The following is a 20,240-nucleotide window of genomic DNA, read 5'->3' as shown; positions in this document are numbered from 1 at the left end:
TCACTGGTCCCCGATCTCAGACACGGCCAGAGCTGCCTTCCCCCATGTCAGTCCTGTGGATCCCATGCATAGCCCCTGCCCCCGCCTTGTACTGTATGGAGACCCTCACCCTCTCCGGCTGGGTCCTGCGGCTCCAGGATGCCCCCTCTCAGCTCATTGCCCACTGGCTGCCCCTGCGGGAAGTGGGCTTCGCTGCCCCAGCCCCACCTGGTACCTATGGGCTGTAGGTAGATGTGTTTCCGGCCTGGGCTCTGCTTCCGGTGCAGCAGGGACTGGTAGAAGGCCTGGAAGTCCTCGGGGGCCTCCGGGCGGCTCAGGAGCCAGTCAGAGGCTGTGCGGATCTGCAGGGAGCAGAAGATTGTCCCCTGGGGGTTGTAGGCTTCAGCGAGGAAGAGCCGCTCTGCTGGGGAGAAGGCTGTGGCATAGAGCTGCCGCAAGGCTGCATCGGTGGACACCAGGGCATCCTTCAGTGCACGGGGGCCGAAGCTGAACTCCTGGGCAGGCCTACACTGTAGCATGACCACTCCCGGGAGCCCCCGTGCTGCCCATGAGCCACCCAGGGCACAGCTACAGTGTCTCCCAGAACCTTCCTTTGGGCTGCTCCCTGCAGATGGAGACTGGGTGGTGGGCCCGTGCAGCTAGACTTCGTCACGTCGTCAGCGAGGGGTGGACATAAACACCCCCAAGGCCCATCAGCACCCTGCAGCAGGGGAAGGGGAGGGACACACAGAGACATCACCGTCACCTTTGTCACTGTCAGCGTCACAGCTATCTCTGCCCAGGCCTGCGGGAGACACTACGTGGAGGGCAGATCCCTGGGACTTGCTGGGTGTCAGGGATTGAATTGCGCCCCCCAAAAATATGTGTTGAAAATCATAACCCCTATATCTAGAAGAAGGATCAGTAGTTGGAAAATATAGCCTTAGTGATAGAAACAACACTCAAGATTGCATGATAGAATTCTGTAAGACCCAACGACTTATTCACTGGAAACGCCTCTTTTCGACAACATGAACGGCAACTATACACATGGACCTCACCAGATGGAATACACAGGAGTCAAATTGGCTGCATCTGTGGAAAGAGACAATGGAGAAGCTCAATATGATCAGTCAGCACAAAGCTCAATTTGAATCTGAAGAAAATTAAAACAAGTCCATGAGAACCAAAGTACGACCTTGAATATATTCCACCTGAAATTAGAGATCATCTCAAGAACAGATTTGATGGATTGAACACTAATGACCTAAGACCAGATGAGTTGTGTGGAATGACATCAAGGAGATCATACATGAAGATAGCAAAAGGTCATTAAAAAGACAGGAAAGGAAGAAAAGACCAAAATGGGTGTCAGAAGAGACTCTGAAACTTGCTCTTGAACATAGAGTAGCTAAAGCAAAAGGAAGCAATGATAAAGTTAAAAAGCTGGATGGATTTCAAAGGGTGGCTTGAGAAGACAAATTAAAGTATTATGATGAAATCTGCAAAGACCTGGAGTTGGAAAACCAACAGGGAAAAACATGCTTGGCATTTCTCAAGCTGAAAGAACCGAAGAAAAAATACAAGCCTCCAGTTGCAATATTGGAGAATTCTATGGGCAAAATACTCAACAATGCAGGAAGCATCAAAAGATAGAAGGAATCCCAGAGTTACTGTACCAAAAAGAACTGGTTGGCATTCAGCCATATGGCATAGGATCAAGAACCAATGGTACCGAAGGAAGACGTCCAAGCTGCACTGAAGGAAATGGTGAAAAACGAGGCTCCAGAAACTGACGGATTACCAACTGAGATCTTTCAACGAACAGATGCAGCACTGGAAGTGCTCACTTATCTATGCCAAGAAATTTGAAAGATCCTACCTAGACAACCAACTGGAAGTGATTCATATTTGTGCCCATTTCAAAGAAAAGTGATTCAACAGAATGCAGAAATTATTGAAAGATATCATTAATATCACATGCAAGTAAAATTTTACTGAAGATAATTTAAAAACGGTTGCAGCAGTACATTGACAGGGAACCTGTCAGAAATTTAAGCCAGATTCAGAAAATGACATGGAACAAGGGATATCATTGCTAATGTCAGATGGATCTTGGTTGAAAGCAGAGAATACCAAGAAGATGTTCACTTATGTTTTGTTGACTACACAGAGGCATTCAACTGTGTTGATCATAGCAAATGATGGATAACATTGTAAAGAATGGGAATTCCAGAACACTTAATTGTGTTCATGCAGAACCTGTATACACAAAGACCAAGAAGCAGTCGATCAAACAGAACGAGGGGATACTACGTGGTTTAAAATCTGAAAAGGTGTGCATTGGGGTTGTATCCTTTCACCATACTTACGCAATCTGTACGTTCAGCAAATAATCCAAGAAGCTGGATTATATAAAGGAAGAGGCATCAGGACTGGAGGAAGACTCATGAACAACCTGCGATACGCAGATGACACAACCTTGCTTTCTGAAAGTGAAGAGGACTTGAAGCACTTACTGATGAAGATCAAAGACCACAGCCTTCAGTATGGATTACATCCAACGTAAAGAAAACAAAAATCCTCACAACTGGGCCCATAAACAACATCATGAAAAGCGGAGAAAATATTGAAGTTGTCAAGGATTTCATTTTACTTGGATCCACAATCAACAGCCATGGAAGCAGCAGTCAAGAAATCAAAAGACGCATTGCATTGGGCAAATCTGCTGCAAAGGACCTCTTCAAAGTGTTGAAGAGCAAAGATGTCACCCTGAAGACTAAGGTGTGCCTGACCCAAGACATGGTATTTTCAATCACATCATATGCATGTGAAAGCTGGAGAATGAATAAGGAAGATCGAAGAAGAGTTGACGCCTTTGAATCGCGGTGTTGGCGAAGAATATTGAATATACTATGGACTGCCAAAAGAACGAACAAATCTGTCTTGGAAGAAGTGCTGCCAGAATGCTCCTTAGAAGCAAGGATGGCGAGGCTGAGTCTTACATACTTTGTACATGTTGTCAGGAGGGATCAGTCCCTGGAGAAGGACATCATGCTTGGCAGAGTACAGGGTCAGCGGAAAAGAGGAAGACCCTCAACGAGGTGGACTGACACAGTGACTGCATCAATGGACTGAAATACAGCAACGATTTTGAGGATTGTGCAGGACCTGGCAGCATTTCCTTCTATTGTACTTGGGGTCGCTATGAGTTATAACCAACTCAATGGCACGTAACAACATACCTGTAGAAAGGAGCCCTGGTGGCACAATGGTTAAGTGCTTGGCTGCTAACTGAAAGGTTGACAGTTTGAAACCATCCAGCGGCAGCTTGGAGGGAGAAAGACTTGGTAATCTGCTCGCATAAAGATTACAGTCTAGGAAACCCTATGGGACAGTTGTACTCTGTTACATGGTGGGGTCCGTGTGAGTGGAAAATGGACTCAGGCATCTAACAACAACAAGATACCTGTGGATGTGATCTCATTTGGGAATAGGGTTTTCTTTATTATGTTAATGAGGCCTTATCAGTACACGGTGTGTACTGATAAACCAATCACTTCAGAGATATGAAAGGAGTAGATTAGGCACAGAAGAAGACAGACACAGGGGGAGACCAACACTATCTGAAGACAATGGAGGCCAACCAGTCTACAAGCCCAGGACCTCCAAGGATGGCCAGCTAGAGAAGCTGAGACAAGGGTTTTCCCCCAGAGCTGACAGAGACAGAGCTCTCCCCTAGAGCCAGCGCCCTGAATTCAGACTTCTAGCCTCCTAAACTATGAGAAAATCAAATTCTGTTCATTAAAACCACCCGCTTGTGCTATTTCTGTTTACAGCAGCACTATGAAACCAAGACAGTGGGTCTCCAGGAGATACAGCAGATGGCACCCAAGGGAGAGGAGGGGCCAGTGGAGCCCAGGTGGCCCTTTCAGGACTGGCACCTTCTCCCAGCTGGGGACAGGAGACATTTTTCCTTCCTCTTTCTTCAGGAGGTTGGACTGGGCCTATGTGAGCGTCCTCACTTCTGAGTAGGTGGAAAGACTCCCCACCTAGGGAAGTTGTGTCCCCATGGAGCCCCACATGGCCCCAGCTGGAACCCACATGTGGACCCCTGACACTCATGCTCACCCTCCCTGATTCTGCCTGGAGCACTCAGAAGGAGGGGACATTGAGGAGAGCCCATCCGCCTTTGGCTGAGTCCCTGCAAATCGGGGAGGTAGGGGAGCGCCTCCCCAGGTGGGAGACTTGCAAGCCTGTCTCCTTGCAGTGGTTACAGAGTGCAGTTGCCCCCCACAGCCCTGCTTATCTCCATCACGGGCTCTCTTGCAAGGGCTGGAGTTCAGGGCAGTCACTCGAGGGTCCCAAAGTGGCCCTTCTGTGCCCAGCCCCCAGGGAGATGGGGGTGGCCTGACTGCCAGGAACTCACAGCCCAGGGACCACTCCTCTCTCCATACCCCAGGATGCCTGGACCTGGCCTGGTGAGAAATCAGGCTCCCTGGAGCCCTGCTCACAAGCATGTACACATACACACAAGCACTCATGTACTCACGCACGCACACACACGCATACACATGCCTGCATGTGCACATACATGCACACATACACATGCACACACATACAATGTGTGCATACATAAGCACGCACACACATGCATGCATACACAAACACACACGCACATACAATGTGTGCACACATAAGCACACACACATGCATGCATACACAAACACATGTACACACGACGTATGCACACATAAGCACGCACATACATGCGCATGAACGTATGCACACACACGTATGCACGCACACAGACATAATCATGCACACACACAGCACACACAAACGCACACACACAGCTCATGCCATCCCCCTGCCCAACGCTGGCCATGTTCTCCATCTCGTACAGGCTAAAGGCCAAAGTTCTTAAATGGCCTCCCTCCCAAGTACTGCTGAGGTGCCCCATCTCTCTCTGACCTCATCGCCTGGTCCTCTCCTGCTCCTTACTCCATTCTGGCCACACTGGCCTCCCTGCTGTCCCTTGACCCCACTGGTTCTCTTGCCAGGGATGGCATTCAGGGCACTCACCCAACGGTCTCCTAGTGGCCCTTCTGTGCCTGGCCCCCAGGGGGGTGGCCCAACTGCCCAGGAAACCTCCGGGTCTGGGCCCAGCTGACCTGACCCACCAACCCCCAGTCCCAGTGCCAGGGGCTCCGGCATGAACTTGGCCCTCTGACCTCTCACATCCTGTGCCTCGGTTTCTTTCCAGGTAATATGGGCATGGTACCATCTGCCCACCTTCCTCAGAACCAGGTGAAAGGCAGGCAGTGTGCAACCCCTGGGTCCTGCCTGGCTGCAGCCCCGCAGCACTGCCTGCAAGCTCTCGCCAGCCTATTTTTGGTTCTGGATGCTACTCATAGGACCCGTGTGTGTGCTCTCTGCTCTCCCCAGACCTTCCATGCACAAACTCTGTTCTGGCCAAGCTTGGGGGAGAGGGCAGCAGCTGACAGCTGCCTCGAAGCTGTTCCCTCAGTGCCGCAACTGCCTCTGAATTATTCTTTCTGTAATTGAGAGAAGTTATCATTTATTCCTCCGGAGCAGCCGGTGTCACAGATTTCCAGAGGAGGTGAGAAATGGACAAACACCCACCGTTGCCCACTGCTGGGACCAGCCCTGATCAGCACCCCCCACATGCCCACCATCCTGTAAAGCTGCCAAGAGCACTTTGGGGTTTAACACCTTGTCTGAACCCTACTAGTACTTTGAGATGTGTTGTGGTGGCTGTTAGCTGCCATTGAGTTGGCCCCGACTCACAGTGACCCCATGCACAATGGAATGGAATGCTGCCCAGTTCTGTACCATCCCCGTGACCAGTTGCAGATTGGACCATTTTGATCCATAGGGTTTTCACTGGCTAATATTTAGAAGTAGATTGCCAGCCCTTTCTCCCTAGTCCATCTTAGTCTGGAAGCGCCACTGAAGCCTGTTCAGCATCACAGCAGCGTGCAAGGCTCCAGTGACAGACAGGTAGTGGCTGTGTATGAAGTGCACTGGCTGGGAATCAAACCCAGGTCTCCCACATGGAAGGCGAGAATTCTACCACTGAACCACCCTGAGACATAGGCACCAGTATTACCCTATCTTACAGTTGAGGAAACTGAGGCTCAGAGAGGGGAAGCAACAAGCATAGGGGTACATAACTCACAAGAACTCAGCCATGGTCTCCAGACCCCTGATGCAGTGCCTCTCAACTGGCCCTCTACCCCATTAAGATCTTTCCTATCAACACCCACACCCCTTACTGTCCCACAGATCTTGTCAGGCACTTCCCTGACAGCAAACACCCCCCCAAAACCAAACTCATTCCCGTCAACTGGATTCCAACTCATAGCGACCCTGCAGGACAGAGTAGAGCTGCCTCACAGGGTTTCCAAGGCTAAAATCTTTACGAGAGCAAATAGCCAGGTCTTTCTCCCATGAAGCCGATGGTGAGTTTGAACCACTAACCTTTCAGTTAGTAGCAGCCACTTAATCACTGTGCCACCAGGGCTGCTTTTCAAACATCCCTAACCCAGGCAAAGCCTCAGGAAGTGAGAAATACCCTCTTTCACCAAAAGCTCAAGGGCCCGCCCCATTTCGCCCAGGTCAACCCCACACCCATCTCAGAGGTTTGGAGAGGACCACATCACGTGTTGGCTGGCAGAGGGCAAGTGTCCCAGGAGGCCAGCAAATGGACAAGGTTGACATGGTGGGGCAGACCTGAGTGAGCCTGAGGACCTGCAACATGGCCGCGTTTCCCACCATGGCTAGGCAGGGCCCAGCATAGTGCTTCTCCATGTTTTGGTCTCAGAGCCCCATTGTCTGATAACTACTGAGGGTCCCAAAGAACTTCCGTTCATGTGGATTATATCCACCCATAAGGAGCCCTGGTAGTGCAACAGTTAAGCACTCAGCTGCTAACCAAAAGGCTGGAAGTTCGAACCCACCCACCGGCTCTGTAGGAAAAAGACCTGGCGATTTGCTCCCGTAAAGATTACAGCCTAGGAAGCCCTATGGGGTTCTTTGTCACATGGGGTTGCTATGAGTCGAAATCGACTCAATGGCACCTAATAAGAGCAAGAAGACCCTTGAGAGATAGGTGGGCAGTGACCTAACTTGACCCTTGTTTCCCAGGGTCTTTTGATCATGGCTTAAGTTCTCTGGGTAGCACAAACAGTTTGCGCTTGACTTTTACTAGCCTAAAGGAAACCCTGTGGTGTAGTGGTTAAGTGCTACGGCTGCTAACCAAAGGGTCGGCAGTTTGAGTCCGCCAGGCGCTCCTTGGAAACTCTATGGGGCAGTTCTACTCTGTCCTACAGGGTCGCTGTAAGTCGGAATCGACTCAAAGGCACTGCGTTTTGTTTTGTTTTGTTTTTCACTAGCCTAGAGGTTGGTGGTTCAAACCCACCCAGTGGCACCACAGAAGAAAGACCTGGTGATCTGCTTCTGTAAAGATTATGGCCTAGAAAACCCTTTAGGGCAGCTGTAAAGTCACATAGGGTTGCTATGAGTCAGAATCACAGCAACGATTTAACCGTATTTACTGTTTTTGACCATTAAAAAAAAAAATGAAGAAACATAACACAAGATTGCAAAACACCTCATTAGCCCTCGGAGTGATGGGCACTACCACTCATCATGTAGTTGCTGAAAAACCCCACTATATGCTCAAGAGAGAATGAGAGTGGAGACAGAGGTCTCCTCTTAGCAGGATGAGAAGACAGTGCTGACCTCTTGGTTTCCCTGCAAGGGCCTCGAGGTGCCCCTCAGGGGTCCCTGGACCATGTTTTGAGAGCCACCCGTTGCCTCTCCAAGTTTCCTCCCCAGGACAGCTGTTGTCACGCCCACCAGAGCAGCGATGAGCAAGCACGAACATGGTGCTTCCACACGGGAAACTATGCCAGAGAGATACTGCACTCACTCACCTGCCCCAGTGCCAGAAGCCTCTGTGCTGCCAGCTGACCTGAGATGCCCAAAGAGCCTGGAAGAAGTTGCCACCTCTGGCTGCAGACTTGAGAGTATTTTGACACCATGCAGGTCTCCCTGCCTCTGGAGTCTGCCCAGGTAGTACTTCCTGTTTAGAAGCCCATGCGGGGGTGGAGGGCAGGGATGGTCATTAAGGGAAAGCCCCATACTCTGCCCTCGGCCACTGCCTGAATTCTTTTACCCTGCCAGCAGCCTCTCTGCCACGTGCCAACCTGTTCATCCTGACTCTGGCAATGAATGGCTCCCAAACAAAAACTTCCAAAACCAGGCCTCCTGGTTGTTCTTCGGGCCACACTGCCACACTGCCTCTCCCTCTCCTCTGCTGATTGTTCTCATGATAGCAGCTAACTCATCCAGAACCCAACGCTGGCTATACCCAACACTCCTCCCACCAAAACCAGTTTTGCCAACAGTCATTTCCGATGCATGGTGGGTGACCCCATGTGTGTCAGAGTAGAACCGTGCTCCATTGGGTTTTCAATGGCTGATATTTTGGAAGTAGGTTGCCACGCCTTTCTTCCTAGGTGCCTCTAGGTGGACTAAATCTCTAACCTTGCTGTTAGCAGCTGAGCATGTTAGCTGTTAGCACTACCCAGGGACTCCCCAATGATAATTAATCAGTTGTCAAGTTGACCCAACTCATGGTGCCCCCATGCGTGTCAGAGTAGAACTGCGGTCCAAAGGGTTTTCGATGGCTGATCTTGAGGAAGTAGATCACCAGGCCTTTCTTCCGAGGTGCCTCCAACCTTTCAGTTAGCAGCCAAGTGTGTTAACTGTGTCCACAACCTTGGGAGGCTTCAGGTGTTATTATGACGCCCATGTTTCAGTTGGGGAAACTGAGGCTCAGAGAACGTAAGTGACTTGGCCAAGGTCACACAGTGGAAAAGCAGCGGGGCTGGGTTTTGAAGCCGTGAAGGCTCACACTAGAACACGGACTCTTAACCTGCTGACGGTTCCCCAGAAGCAGAGAAGTCGTCACCCCAGTTCTGCAGTCTCCTCTCAAGAACAAAGATGTTCCTGCCTCTGTGCTATTCACATTTGTCACCATGGCCGAACTCCTTAGCCAGCTTCCCCTCCTCCGCTTGTGCTCTCTTCCTCTCCTTCCCTCCCTGCTGCCCTCCCACTGGCAAAGACGATGTCTTGGTCCAGGCCTTTTCTTCCTCATTGGCCAGGTAATCCAGGTCCGGCTGCGAATGGGACATGGCTGGGGTGCTTGTTCACCACCACCTGACTAGACAGAGCCCCCGCTTTTAGACAAGACATCATGCTCTTTTTCTGTCCTGAATGAGCTTTACAAAATGTCCTGGCAGCTGCACCAGCTATTCATTTGCTGTCCTCACCAAACCAAGAGTCTTTGAGCAGCCCCCAGCAGAAAGGGGTGCATAGTTTGGGGTTTCACACTTCTCAGAATGGTCCCTTTGCTAGGAGGGGAAACAGAGGGGCTAGATCACAGGAGCCAGGGCTTCGGGCTACCCTGGCTTCCTGTAGCACTGTCCCTCACCTGCCAGGCTTCAGCCTGACTGTGTCTGCCCCTTGAGCAGAGAGGTAGGAAGGAACCACGTCACCCCAGCAGCTGTTTAAAGTTTGGCATCTCTGAGTGGCCACTCCCCTCTTGACTTTTCTGATTCTGTGACTCTGCCATATTTTCCTGGGTGCATGGCATCCAACGAACCTTATTCTCAGTCATTACCTGGCCAAGCCCGGAACACGCCGGCAGCTGGCGGGAAGCGCCGGGACCTGGGGGGCATGCCTGGACCTGGGGGAGGTGTCCTTGGCCTGGGAGATGCAAATGCCCTCTCCAGGAGCGGGAGCACAGGGCCGGATATGGGGACCACACCCCCACCTCCTCCGGTCTGGTCTCCAGGGCTGACCCCCCAGGCTCATTGATCCCTGACGTGGTAAGTAAGCGCCACGAGCGGCATTGCACCCAAACCATCCCTGGGTGCATGCTGCTGTTCCCAAACTGCCCTCTCCTCCTGCCCAAGGGCCGCTGGTGCGTCTGCCCAGCACTCCTGTAGTCCCGCTCACAGGGCACTTCGCTGCCTCCTGGCCATCCTGGGGCTTGCTAGGCTGCGGGGGGACCCAGGGCTGGTGCTGTGGTGCCGCTAGGCATGCCTCCTGGCTACTGCGCCCCTCCTGGCCCCCCACCCTGGCACGGAGGGCTCCTGCCCTTCATCCAGCGCCCTTCATCCACCTGGGGGGGGCGCCCACCCCCCCCGCCCTACCCTGCCCTGCTGAGACCTGCTGAGAAAATAGGCCCTGAGCTGAAAGCTGCCTCAGTGAAGGTAAGACAGGGAGCAAAGGCCCTGAGATTGAAGGGTGCCTGTTTAAGAAATAGCAAAGAGACTGGTGTGGTTACAGGAGAAGCAAGTAAAAGACAAATAGGGTACACTATTTGGAAACCCTGGTGGTATAGTGGTTAAGCGCTATGGCTGCTAACCAAAAGGCCGGCAGTTCAAATCCACTGGGCACTCCTTGGAAACCATATGGGGCAGTTCTACTCTATCCTTTAGGGTAGCTATCAATTCGATGGCAACAGGTTTGGTTTTTTTTTTTTAATCAGGGAGGTAATAGGGGTTGAGTGTGGAACCTAGAGACTTAGTAAGACCAAGGACAGAGGGGCCCCCAAATCTGCAAACAAAGTAACAAGAAATGGGCCAGGGTGCAGAAACAAAGCCATTCCCCAGAACAATGGGGCAGGGTATCTAAAAATAGCCCACAGACTTATTTAAAATTGCCTTTCAGAAGCAGCTGGGGAAAACGAGGCCCAGGGACACATGCAAACATCCACCTGTAACCACAGTGTGACCTTCCACCAGGGGCAGCTACAGCCCCAGCCGGGGAATCGAGCCCAGGGAGGGACAGACTGTGCAGGTGCGACACCCCATAATAAGTCCTGCTATGAGCCCCAGAGGCCTCTGGGACAGGAGCCATCTTGGAAAGCTTCTGTGTGCACACCTTAGTGAACATATCCCCACCTATGTCTATGAATAAACATGAATCTTTTCCCGCCCAAGAACTTTTAAAAACTCAGGCCGTCTTTTGTTCTGTGAGACGGGGGTATGCGTTGCTCTAGGCCCTCCTTGTTTCCGCATGCAAGCCTCTTCAATAAAGCTTTGCTCGTGTGAAAAACTACATGCCTTACCTGCTCATTCTTGACCAGCAAGAGGTAAGAACCTTATTCTGGTAACAAAAGATTTTACAAAACAACTATAAACAGCATATTGTGGTTAAGACTGAGAAACACCCCACCCCACTTCCTTTTTTTCAGGCAAACCAGCTAGAGCCAGATTTGGTGTGTGCACTATCAAACAGTGACCTGAAGGTGAATCCTACCTCCATGTTTTCACCACAAGCTGCCATTTTCTTGGGAACACACAGATGTCAAGAGTACAGGAGGCGCCATCTTGAGCCACCAGTTGTGCGGGCAGTTTCCACACCCAACCCACACCTCTTTTGAATATGCATACCATTTTGGTGGTATAGTGGTTAAGTGCTAAGGCTGGTAACCAAGAGGTTGGCAGTTCGAATCTGCCAGGCGCTCTCTGGAAACTCTATGGAACAGTTCTACTCTGTCCTCTAGGGTATCTATGAGACTCGATGGCAGTGGGTTTTTTTTTTTTTTGGTATGACTTCCGCTTTGCTGAATAGCATAAAGCCTCCTCCTCCTCCTCCGGCCCTTTGTTCAGCGAGACAGTGCTTTGAGAACGATCTCCCTGTCTCCTTGCTGGCTGCAAGCAATAAGCTATGCCTTGCATGACTCTTAGTTATTCTTAACAGGAGCACAGGCGGCGAACCCATTGTGTTGCGTAACAAATTCCTGGTGACTGAGTCACCAATTAAACATCCAGAATCAACTACCTGAGCAGACCAAACTGTCCCTGGACAGATGAAGTGGCCACCTGGACTCCTTTTGTTCAGCGCCCCTCAGGCTGGGTAAGTTCTGACTCTGAGACTTTACTCTCAGTTTGGCTACAAGGCAGGCATAGTTTCTCTCTGTTTGTTTGTCTCTGGTGGGTACACCCTGGTTCTGGGAGGTTGGTGTAGATATATCTGACTAGATTGGAGATTGAAGTCCCTCCAACTTGGTCTGGTTCTGTTTTCAGAGTGGATGTAGACATTTTCATCTGACTTGATTCGAAGATTGAAATCCCTCCGCCTGGATCTGAATAAGCCCATGGACATTGATTGGTGGAAAGAAATTCAGGTTGAATTAGAACATAAAGTATAGAGATTTTTGGAGAAATCTGTAGATTAGTCAAGGGAAAGAGATGTCTGGGGAGAACTAATATAATAGACTAGAGTGGGTTCAGTGACAAAGCCGGGAGGACGCTCCAGTCAGAGTATTGGTTCCAGAGGAAAGTTCTCTTCCGGAGTTGGGAAAATGCCTGGCTTCGACGCAAATGCCAGATAAATCCCTGGTGGGCTAGGGAAAAAGAGTTAATGGTTTCGGCCACCCATAAGAGTAAGAAACGAGCTTCTTGGAAACAATTAACTGAACAAAATGGGAAACCAAAAAAGCCGAGAAAGCCTACCGGTGGACTCTCCCTTGGGATGCATTCTTAAGCATTGGAAGTATTTCTCTCATGGTCAACTAAAAAAGAACAAGCTTATCTGTTTTTGTAACACTACCTGGCCTCAGTATACCCTTGCTGACCAGGAGAAGTGGCCCGTGCACGGGACTCTTAATTTTAACACTCTTTTACAGCTAGATTTGTTTTGCAAAAGAGAAGAAAAATGGGATGAGATCCCCTACGTTCAAGCCTTTATGGCTCTGTACGGGAACAAGAGGTTACAAGCCAAATGCAAACTAACCTGTGTGGCCCTAGCCACCGAAGAGCAATCAAAGAAGCCTCCAAGGGGATCCGGGGAACCAGATCTTTTGGAAGACCCCCTTCTTAACCAAGGCCCTGTTCTGGCCCCAGCAATACCCCCACCTGATCCTACAGAATACCTCCCTCCCTCCTGTCTCCCTACTGTCTCTGATCTGGCCCCCAAAACCCCATCCATCCCACCTTCCCTCACCCCATATCCGGAACCCACGGCATCTCTTGTGCTCGGCCCTAATGAGCTCCCTTCCACTCCTATGGACCTCTGCCCTCGCAATCTTTATCCTTCCCCTGAAGAATTTAGGAAGACCACAGGGGGAGTTTTGTGTGTGCAAGAGGCAGTGGATGGACAGGGCGGGGTTGTCCAGGTGCAGGTCCCATTTTCAGTTTCAGACTTAAGTATTTGTAAAGAAAAGCTGGGCAACTTTTCAGAAAACCCAGAAAAATTCAGAGAAGAGTTTGTCAAGCTCAGTCTTAACTTCACTCTCAGCTGGCAGGATGTGATAGTAATTTTAACTACCTGTTGTACTTCTGACGAGAAAAATAGGATACTTGCAAAGGCAAGACAGCATGCTGACAGCTTTAGCCCCATTAACCCCAGGCACGATATTTTGAGACTAGGGAATGAGGCAGTTCCCCGGACAGACCCTCAGTGGAATTACCAGGACCAACTAGATCAGGAAAGAATGAAATATTTTATAACCTGTGTGGTTGAAGGAATGCAGAAGTGCATTTACAAGCCAGTTAACTATTCAAAAATCGGAGAAGTAACTCAAGGAAAGGATGAAAACCCAGATGCCTTCTTGAGTAGGCTGACAGAGAACTTTAAGAAGTTTACCAACAAAGACCCAGAGGCACCAGAGACTGCCCTTCTGCTGGGTTATCACTTTATAACTCAGAGCGCCCCAGATATTAGGAGGAAGCTCCAAAAACTGAAGGGTGGACCCCAGACCCCATTGTCCGAGCTAGTAGAGGAAGCCTTTAAGGTGTTCAACAACAGAGAAAAGGCAGAAGAAGAAGAGAGAGACAAGAGTCTAGACAGAAGAGCCCAGTTGTTGGCTGCAGTTATCCAGGGACCATGTCAAGGTAACCTCCGAAGACCTGGGCCATTGCAGGTAAGGGGCCAACGAGACAGGCCTTGGAGCCGCCCTTCAGGGCTTCCAGCAAAGCTGGGGCCCCAACAGTGTGCATATTGCAAGAGAGAGGGACACTGGAAACGGGAGTGTCCATGCCGTCCTCAGCCAGGACGGCATGGTCACTGCCCCAACGGTAACCCCAAACTGCAGATGCCAGAACTCTCCAAGTGCCAAGGCCCAGAGGACCGCCTGGTTCCCTCTGAACAGCAACAAGCGATCTCCGTCCCCCCTGCGGAACCTGAGGTTACCTTCAAAGTGGCAGGTAGGACAACGGAATTTTTACTTGATATGAGAGCTGCCTACTCGGTCTTGAACAAACCTATTGGCAAACTCTCCAGCCATGACTGTGTGATAACGGGAGTCTCAGGACGGCCCCAGGCTAAGAGGTTTACCTTCCCTTTATCCTGTGAGGTAGGTACACGTACTCTATCTCACTCTTGCCTGTCTATACCTGAGCATCCAGTTCCTTTGCTCTGTAGTGACCTATTGACCAAAATAGGGGGTGCTGTTCTCCTCTCTGGGGATCAAGTTACTGTAGAAATGGACAAAAGTCAAGGAGCAAGACTTCCAGCACTCCTTGAGACAGGGAATTCTGCACAGAAGGTGCCTGATATCCCTCAACATATACTAAAAGAAGTAAATCCTTTGGTTTGGGATGTGAACAGACCAGGGAGAGCCAACAGCGCGGATCCTGTCCGGGTTGAACTGAAACCTGGAGTTGCTCTCCCTTGGCGCAAACAACACCCACTTAAGCCAAAGGCTATAGCTGGGATTAAGCCAGTATTAAAAAAGCTTCTCAGACAAGGGCTTATTGAACCTTGTCAGTCCCCCTGCAACACGCCCATCTTACCTGTTAGAAAGCCTAATGGAGAATATCGCTTCATGCAGAATCTAAGCGCAGTAAATGAAGCTGTAGTAACAATTCCCGCGCTGGTCCCCAACCCATATACTCTGCTTACCCAGGTACCTGCTACTGCCACCTACTTTACTGTGTTACATCTAAAGGATGCTTTCTTTTGTGTACCCCTGCACCCCGATTCCCAAGAGTTATTTGCTTTTGAATGGGAAGATCCAGACACCAGGGAGAGAACTCAGTTTAAATGGACAGTCCTTCCTCAAGGTTTCAAAAACTCTTCTCACCTTTTTTGTTCAGTTTTGGCTAAAGACCTCAGAGATTTAAAGCTGGAAGAGGGGATATTACTCCAGTATATAGATGACTTATTAATAGCCAGTAAAGACCAAAACAGTTCGGACAAGAATGCCATTAAGGCCCTGAATCATTTGGCAAACCGAGGCTACAGGGTTTCCCGTGTCCAAATCACACAGAAAAAAGTGAAATATTTAGGGTTCCAGCTCTCTTCAGGCATTCGACAACTGCTGCCTGAAAGAATATTAGCCATAACTTCCTTCCCAGCCCCAACCACGCGAAAGCAATTACGACGATTTTTGGGCATGGCTGAATTTTGTAGAATCTGGATACCCAACTTTGGGCTAATAGCAAGACCCTTATATGAGTCTCTAAAAGGGAAAGAGAGCCAACACTTAGAATGGACTCAGGAGTGCGAAAAAGCGTTTGAAACCATCAAGCTAGAATTACATAGAGCTTCCGCGTTGGGTCTCCCAGACTTAACAAAACCTTTTAGGTTGTGTGTTCATGAAAGAGAAAGACAGGCCCTAGGAGTACTCACCCAACAAATTGGCCCTCTCACTAGACCAGTTGCCTATTACTCTAAACAACTAGACCCAGTGGCACGGGGCTGGCCAGCCTGTTTGCGGGCAGTCGCTGCCACTGTGATCCTGATTAAAGAGGCATCCAAGTTTACTTTGGGACAACCTATGGAGGTGCTGACACCCCATCAGGTTCAGACTGTTTTAGAAGTTAAAGGAGGGAATTGGCTTTCGGGAAGGAGAATAACCCAATACCAGGCCATATTATTAAATTCCCCCGAAGTGACTCTAAAGGTTTGTCAGGCTTTAAATCCTGATACTCTCCTGCCTGCTACAACCTCAGAAGATAATGAGCTGACCCATAACTGTATTGAAACAATAGACCAAGTTTATTCCAGCAGGTCCGGATCTGAAAGACAATCCCTTAGAAAGTACAGATGAAGACTGATTCACTCATGGGAGCGGTTTTGTGGAACAAGGTATCCACAGAGTGGGATACGCCATAGTAAGTTTACATGACATTATAGACGCCCAGCCTTTACCTCCTCAAACCTCTGCACAAAAAGCCAAGCTTATTGCCTTCACTTGAGCATCGCGATTGGTGAAAGACAAGAAAATTAACGTATATACAAACTGCAAATATTCCTCCAACATACATGCTCATGGGGCTATTTGGAAAGAAAGTGGCCTCTTAACTCCAAGAACGCACTCATTAAGTACGGTAGCCTTATTTTAGAACTTCTAGAGGCAGCGCAGTAACCCACTGAAGTGGCTGTTATACATTGTAAGGGATGTCGGAAAGAGAACACTCCAGTTTCTTGGGGTAACAATGAAGCCAACACTGTTGCTAAGAAAGAAGCTTGGGTACAGCCCCCCAGTGACCCAGATGGCCCTTATTCCTGACATCAGCCTGTCAACTGTTAAACCCCAGTATATATAGCCCAAGGGATATTCAGGATGCAGGAATTCAGGGATTTGGGAAACAGACCAATGGTTGGTATTAGAATGCAAATAAAAGGGTTTATATTCCCAGCTGTCAACTCTGGAAGGAGGTTAAGGCAACCCATGAGGCCAGCCATTAGGGTCAGGAGATTTTGCATCTTCAGCTTAAGACCTTAATACAGGGAAGAAACTTAAAGTGATACAGCACGTTTCTAAAAGTTGGTGAGTATTTGGGTTGCGTTAAAAAACAACCCAAACACTCACCCAACACCTCCTCCCTTAGTAAAACCTGTTCAACATCGGGGAACATACCCAGGGGAGGATTGGCAAGTAGGTTTTACAATAATGCCCCCATGCCGAGGGTTCAGGTATCTATTGGTCTTCCTAGATACCTTTGCAGGATGGGTAGAAGCCTTCCCTGCTAAGACTGAGAAAGCCACTGAATTACGTAAATGGCCTCTAAAAGAAATCATTCCCAGACCCAGCTTGCCCCTGTCCCTCCAGATGGACAACAGCCCTGCATTTACTGCCAAAATAACTCAGAATTTATCCCAAACCTTAGACATCATGTATAAGCTCCACTCAGCATGGAGACCTCAGTCCTCAGGAAAGGTGGAGAGAATGAACGAAACTTTGAAAAGAACTCTTGCAAAGCTATGCCAAGGAACTCAAGAAATCTGGGTTAATATGTTGCCCATCGCTTTAATCAGGATATGGGCCACCCCCAGAGGAACTCTAAAGTTAAGCCTGTTTGAATTGATTTATGGAAGACCTTTTCTTAAGGCAGATGATCTTTCGGCTCAGGAGATGTAACAAACATTAAAATATATCATTAATGTAGGAGAAGTGCAGAGAGTACTCCAAGAATACGGCAACCAGATACTCCCTGAACCTACAAAGGGTGACTTGCTCTAATTCCAGCCAGGAGACTTGCTGCTTTTAAAGTCTTGGCAAGAAGAGAGCCCGGGAGACCAACTGGCTGAAAAATGGGTAGGCCCGTATCAGGTATTATTAACAACTCCTTCTGCTCTCAGGTTAAAAGGAGTCACTCCGTAGGTCCATCATTCTCAAGTACCTTTCTTGCCACCTGAAAACCCTGAAGAACCGCCTGTGAATCAAGAGTCCTATACCTGTGAACCAGTTGAAGGACTTAAGTGGCTGTTCAAAAGATGGAATGAGGACCGGTAGAGAAGTATCATGAGAATAAGTGTTGTAGAAATATTAGGAGTTATTTTTGTCTTGACCCTTTTATTAGTTTTTATTTTAACCCTTGCCTGTGTTGTTCCCCATTTTGGACAAGCCTTATGCATTCTAGTGTATGCTTTAATGAGCCGGTGCTGAGTCATTTCAAGTGTAAGTAAACCTAACATCAACTGCAATTATGACTATCTTAATTTAGTTTTAATTTCCAACCTTGTTCCATTAACCCATCCAGCTTTAACATTAAGTAATACCAACTATTTAGTCAGTGCTTCCCAAACGGTTGCCTTGGGGAACAGTTTAACACATTGTTGGATCTGTTACCAAACTCCAGCAACAACTGAACAAGGAACCCACCTGCCCTGGTTGTTGGCCACACCCCTGGATAATGAGACTTTAACCTCCACAGTTAAAGCCTTTGGAGCCCAGCATCCACTACCCATAGCCCCTTTTCAAGTGTCCCCTTTGCCTGTTGAAGGGGGCCAAAACTCTTGTTTTTACACTTGGCATCTACTAATGTGGAATAATTTTATTCCCCAACTATCCACACCTAGAGTGTCCTGGACGTGCATGTCAGAGACAGCTGCAATGTCCAGTAGTCTCCAAGTATTTAACCCCAGCTCAACGTGCGCCAGAGACATTGCAAATAATCATATTTCCTTCGAAAAGGCAGTAAGCAACCTTAGAGAAAAAAAAAAGATACCCTTTAGGAACCTACCCTGGCTGTAAACCCTCAGTAACACTATCCATGATCCATGAGTCATGGTTAAAACCAGTGTTTACTCACCGCAGTTTGTCTAACCTTACCGCAAACATTACATACATCTGCCTTCCAAAACGCCTAAAGTTCCTTTGTGGCAACACTGCCTTGACCTGTATAAACCCTCTAACAGAAGATGGAATCTGTACCATAGGCTTTGTATACCCAAACCCTGAACTAACAAGTGTTTCAAGCCCCCAAACGAACTAAGTGAGGAATTGGGCTCATTATAGCAGGAGTAGTAGCCCTTGTAGGGACAATAACAGCAACTTCAGCAGGATTTATTTACCAAAGTTCAGTCATCTCCGATATCACTGAGTCAGTGAAACCATCGCTCAAGACTCAGGGGAAGGCATTTGAGCCTTCAACCTTGCCCTCAATTCCCTTGTTAGACTGGTATTAGACCACTGAATTGCCTTTGACTTTCCACTCGCTGAACAAGGTGGAGTATGTGCCGTAGCCAACACGAGCTGTTGTACATATGTAAATGCTACAGGCCAGATAGAAATTACAGCAAAAAATCTGCTTAATGCAGCCTTGTGGCTCCACCGGTTCAGCCAGGATCAAACTAATTCAAAAATTTGGGAAACTATCAGAACCCGTCTGTCACTAACCCGGTTCTTGCCATCACTTGGTCCTCTAGTTGCCATTTTGTTACTTCTTTTTGGTCTTTGTCTGTTTAACTTATTAGTCACATTTGTATCCTCCAGGATTCAAAAGTTCCAGCTCCAAATGGTGGTTGCTAAGGGATTTCAACCCATCCCCCACCAAGAAGAAAAACAGCAGCCTGGTCAAGGGCCAGTGTGGATACAGGAAAGATATGACAGTTTAGCTCAGGCAGCAAGAGAATTCCACTCCTCTAACCTGTAGGCCTCTACGTCCCATGTCAGCAGGAAGCAGCTCCAGAAGAAGAGACCTCCATCCTTAAACCCCTCAAGAATGAGGAGTGTGAATTTCTCAGGGTTGGGGCAGGGCGGGGCGGGGGGGACTGAGACTAGCTAGGAAATAGGCCCTGAGCCGAAAGCTGCGGCAGTGAAAGATTTTACAAAGCAACTATAAGCATATTGCAGTTAAGATCAAGAAACACCCCACCCCATTTCCTTTTAATTTTCCTGCTTACAGTTATTTTTCAGGCAAACTGGCTACAGCCAGTGCACGTGCTATGAAACAGTAACCTGAAGGTGAATCTGACCACCATGTTTTCAGTATACGCTGCCATTTTCTTGGGGACACACAGATGTCAAGAGTACACAAGGAGCCATCTAAAGAGAACACAGGCCACCATCTTGAGCCATCAGTTGCGCCGGCAGCCTACACGCCCACCGCACACCCCTTTGGACTAGACATGCCATTTCCCAGAAATTTAATGAATGTGTATGATTTCCCCTTTCCTGCATCGCATAAAACCTCCTCCACCCCTTTTTTCAGAGAGACAATGCTTTGAGAACGATCTTCCTGTCTCCTTGCTGGCTGCAAGCAATAAACTGCCTTGCTTTAAATCCACATGACCCTTAGTTATTCTTAAGAGCACAGGCGGTGAACCTATCATGTTCAGTAACACTACCTTGCAGCCCAAGTCACTCACCAGCATGGAGTGCAGCATGGGGACTCGGTGGGGCCACAAGCAGGGTGGGCTCGCGTGATGACAGCACAGCAGGGCAGGCAGGGTGGGGCCCACAGAAAGTGTCCTGGGTGGGGGTGGGA

At 48.9% G+C, this 20,240-nt stretch overlaps 1 protein-coding gene and 1 long non-coding RNA gene across 2 annotated transcripts in view; one reads left to right on the top strand and one right to left on the bottom strand.

The window, feature by feature from the left end:
• AMZ1 (archaelysin family metallopeptidase 1) overlaps nucleotides 1–20,240 on the bottom strand; it is a 51,182-nt gene that overhangs the window by 21,048 nt on the left and 9,894 nt on the right. Inside the window, exon 2 of the mRNA XM_023555925.2 lies at nucleotides 215–700. Within this exon, the coding sequence (XP_023411693.2) occupies nucleotides 215–518 (304 nt within the window). The 5' untranslated portion in view covers nucleotides 519–700. The remainder of the gene's footprint in view (nucleotides 1–214; nucleotides 701–20,240) is intronic.
• Nucleotides 9,715–20,217, top strand: LOC111752444 (uncharacterized). The gene is made up of 4 exons (XR_010323696.1): nucleotides 9,715–9,899; nucleotides 10,747–11,170; nucleotides 11,273–11,937; nucleotides 12,108–20,217. It is a non-coding gene; the product is annotated as an uncharacterized LOC111752444 (long non-coding RNA).

This window comes from Loxodonta africana, chromosome 12, assembly GCF_030014295.1.
Source record: "Loxodonta africana isolate mLoxAfr1 chromosome 12, mLoxAfr1.hap2, whole genome shotgun sequence".
NCBI classification, from domain to species: Eukaryota; Metazoa; Chordata; class Mammalia; order Proboscidea; family Elephantidae; genus Loxodonta; species Loxodonta africana.
The sequence above is the reverse complement of the archived record's forward strand: the minus strand, read 5'-3'. Positions and strand labels throughout refer to the sequence as shown.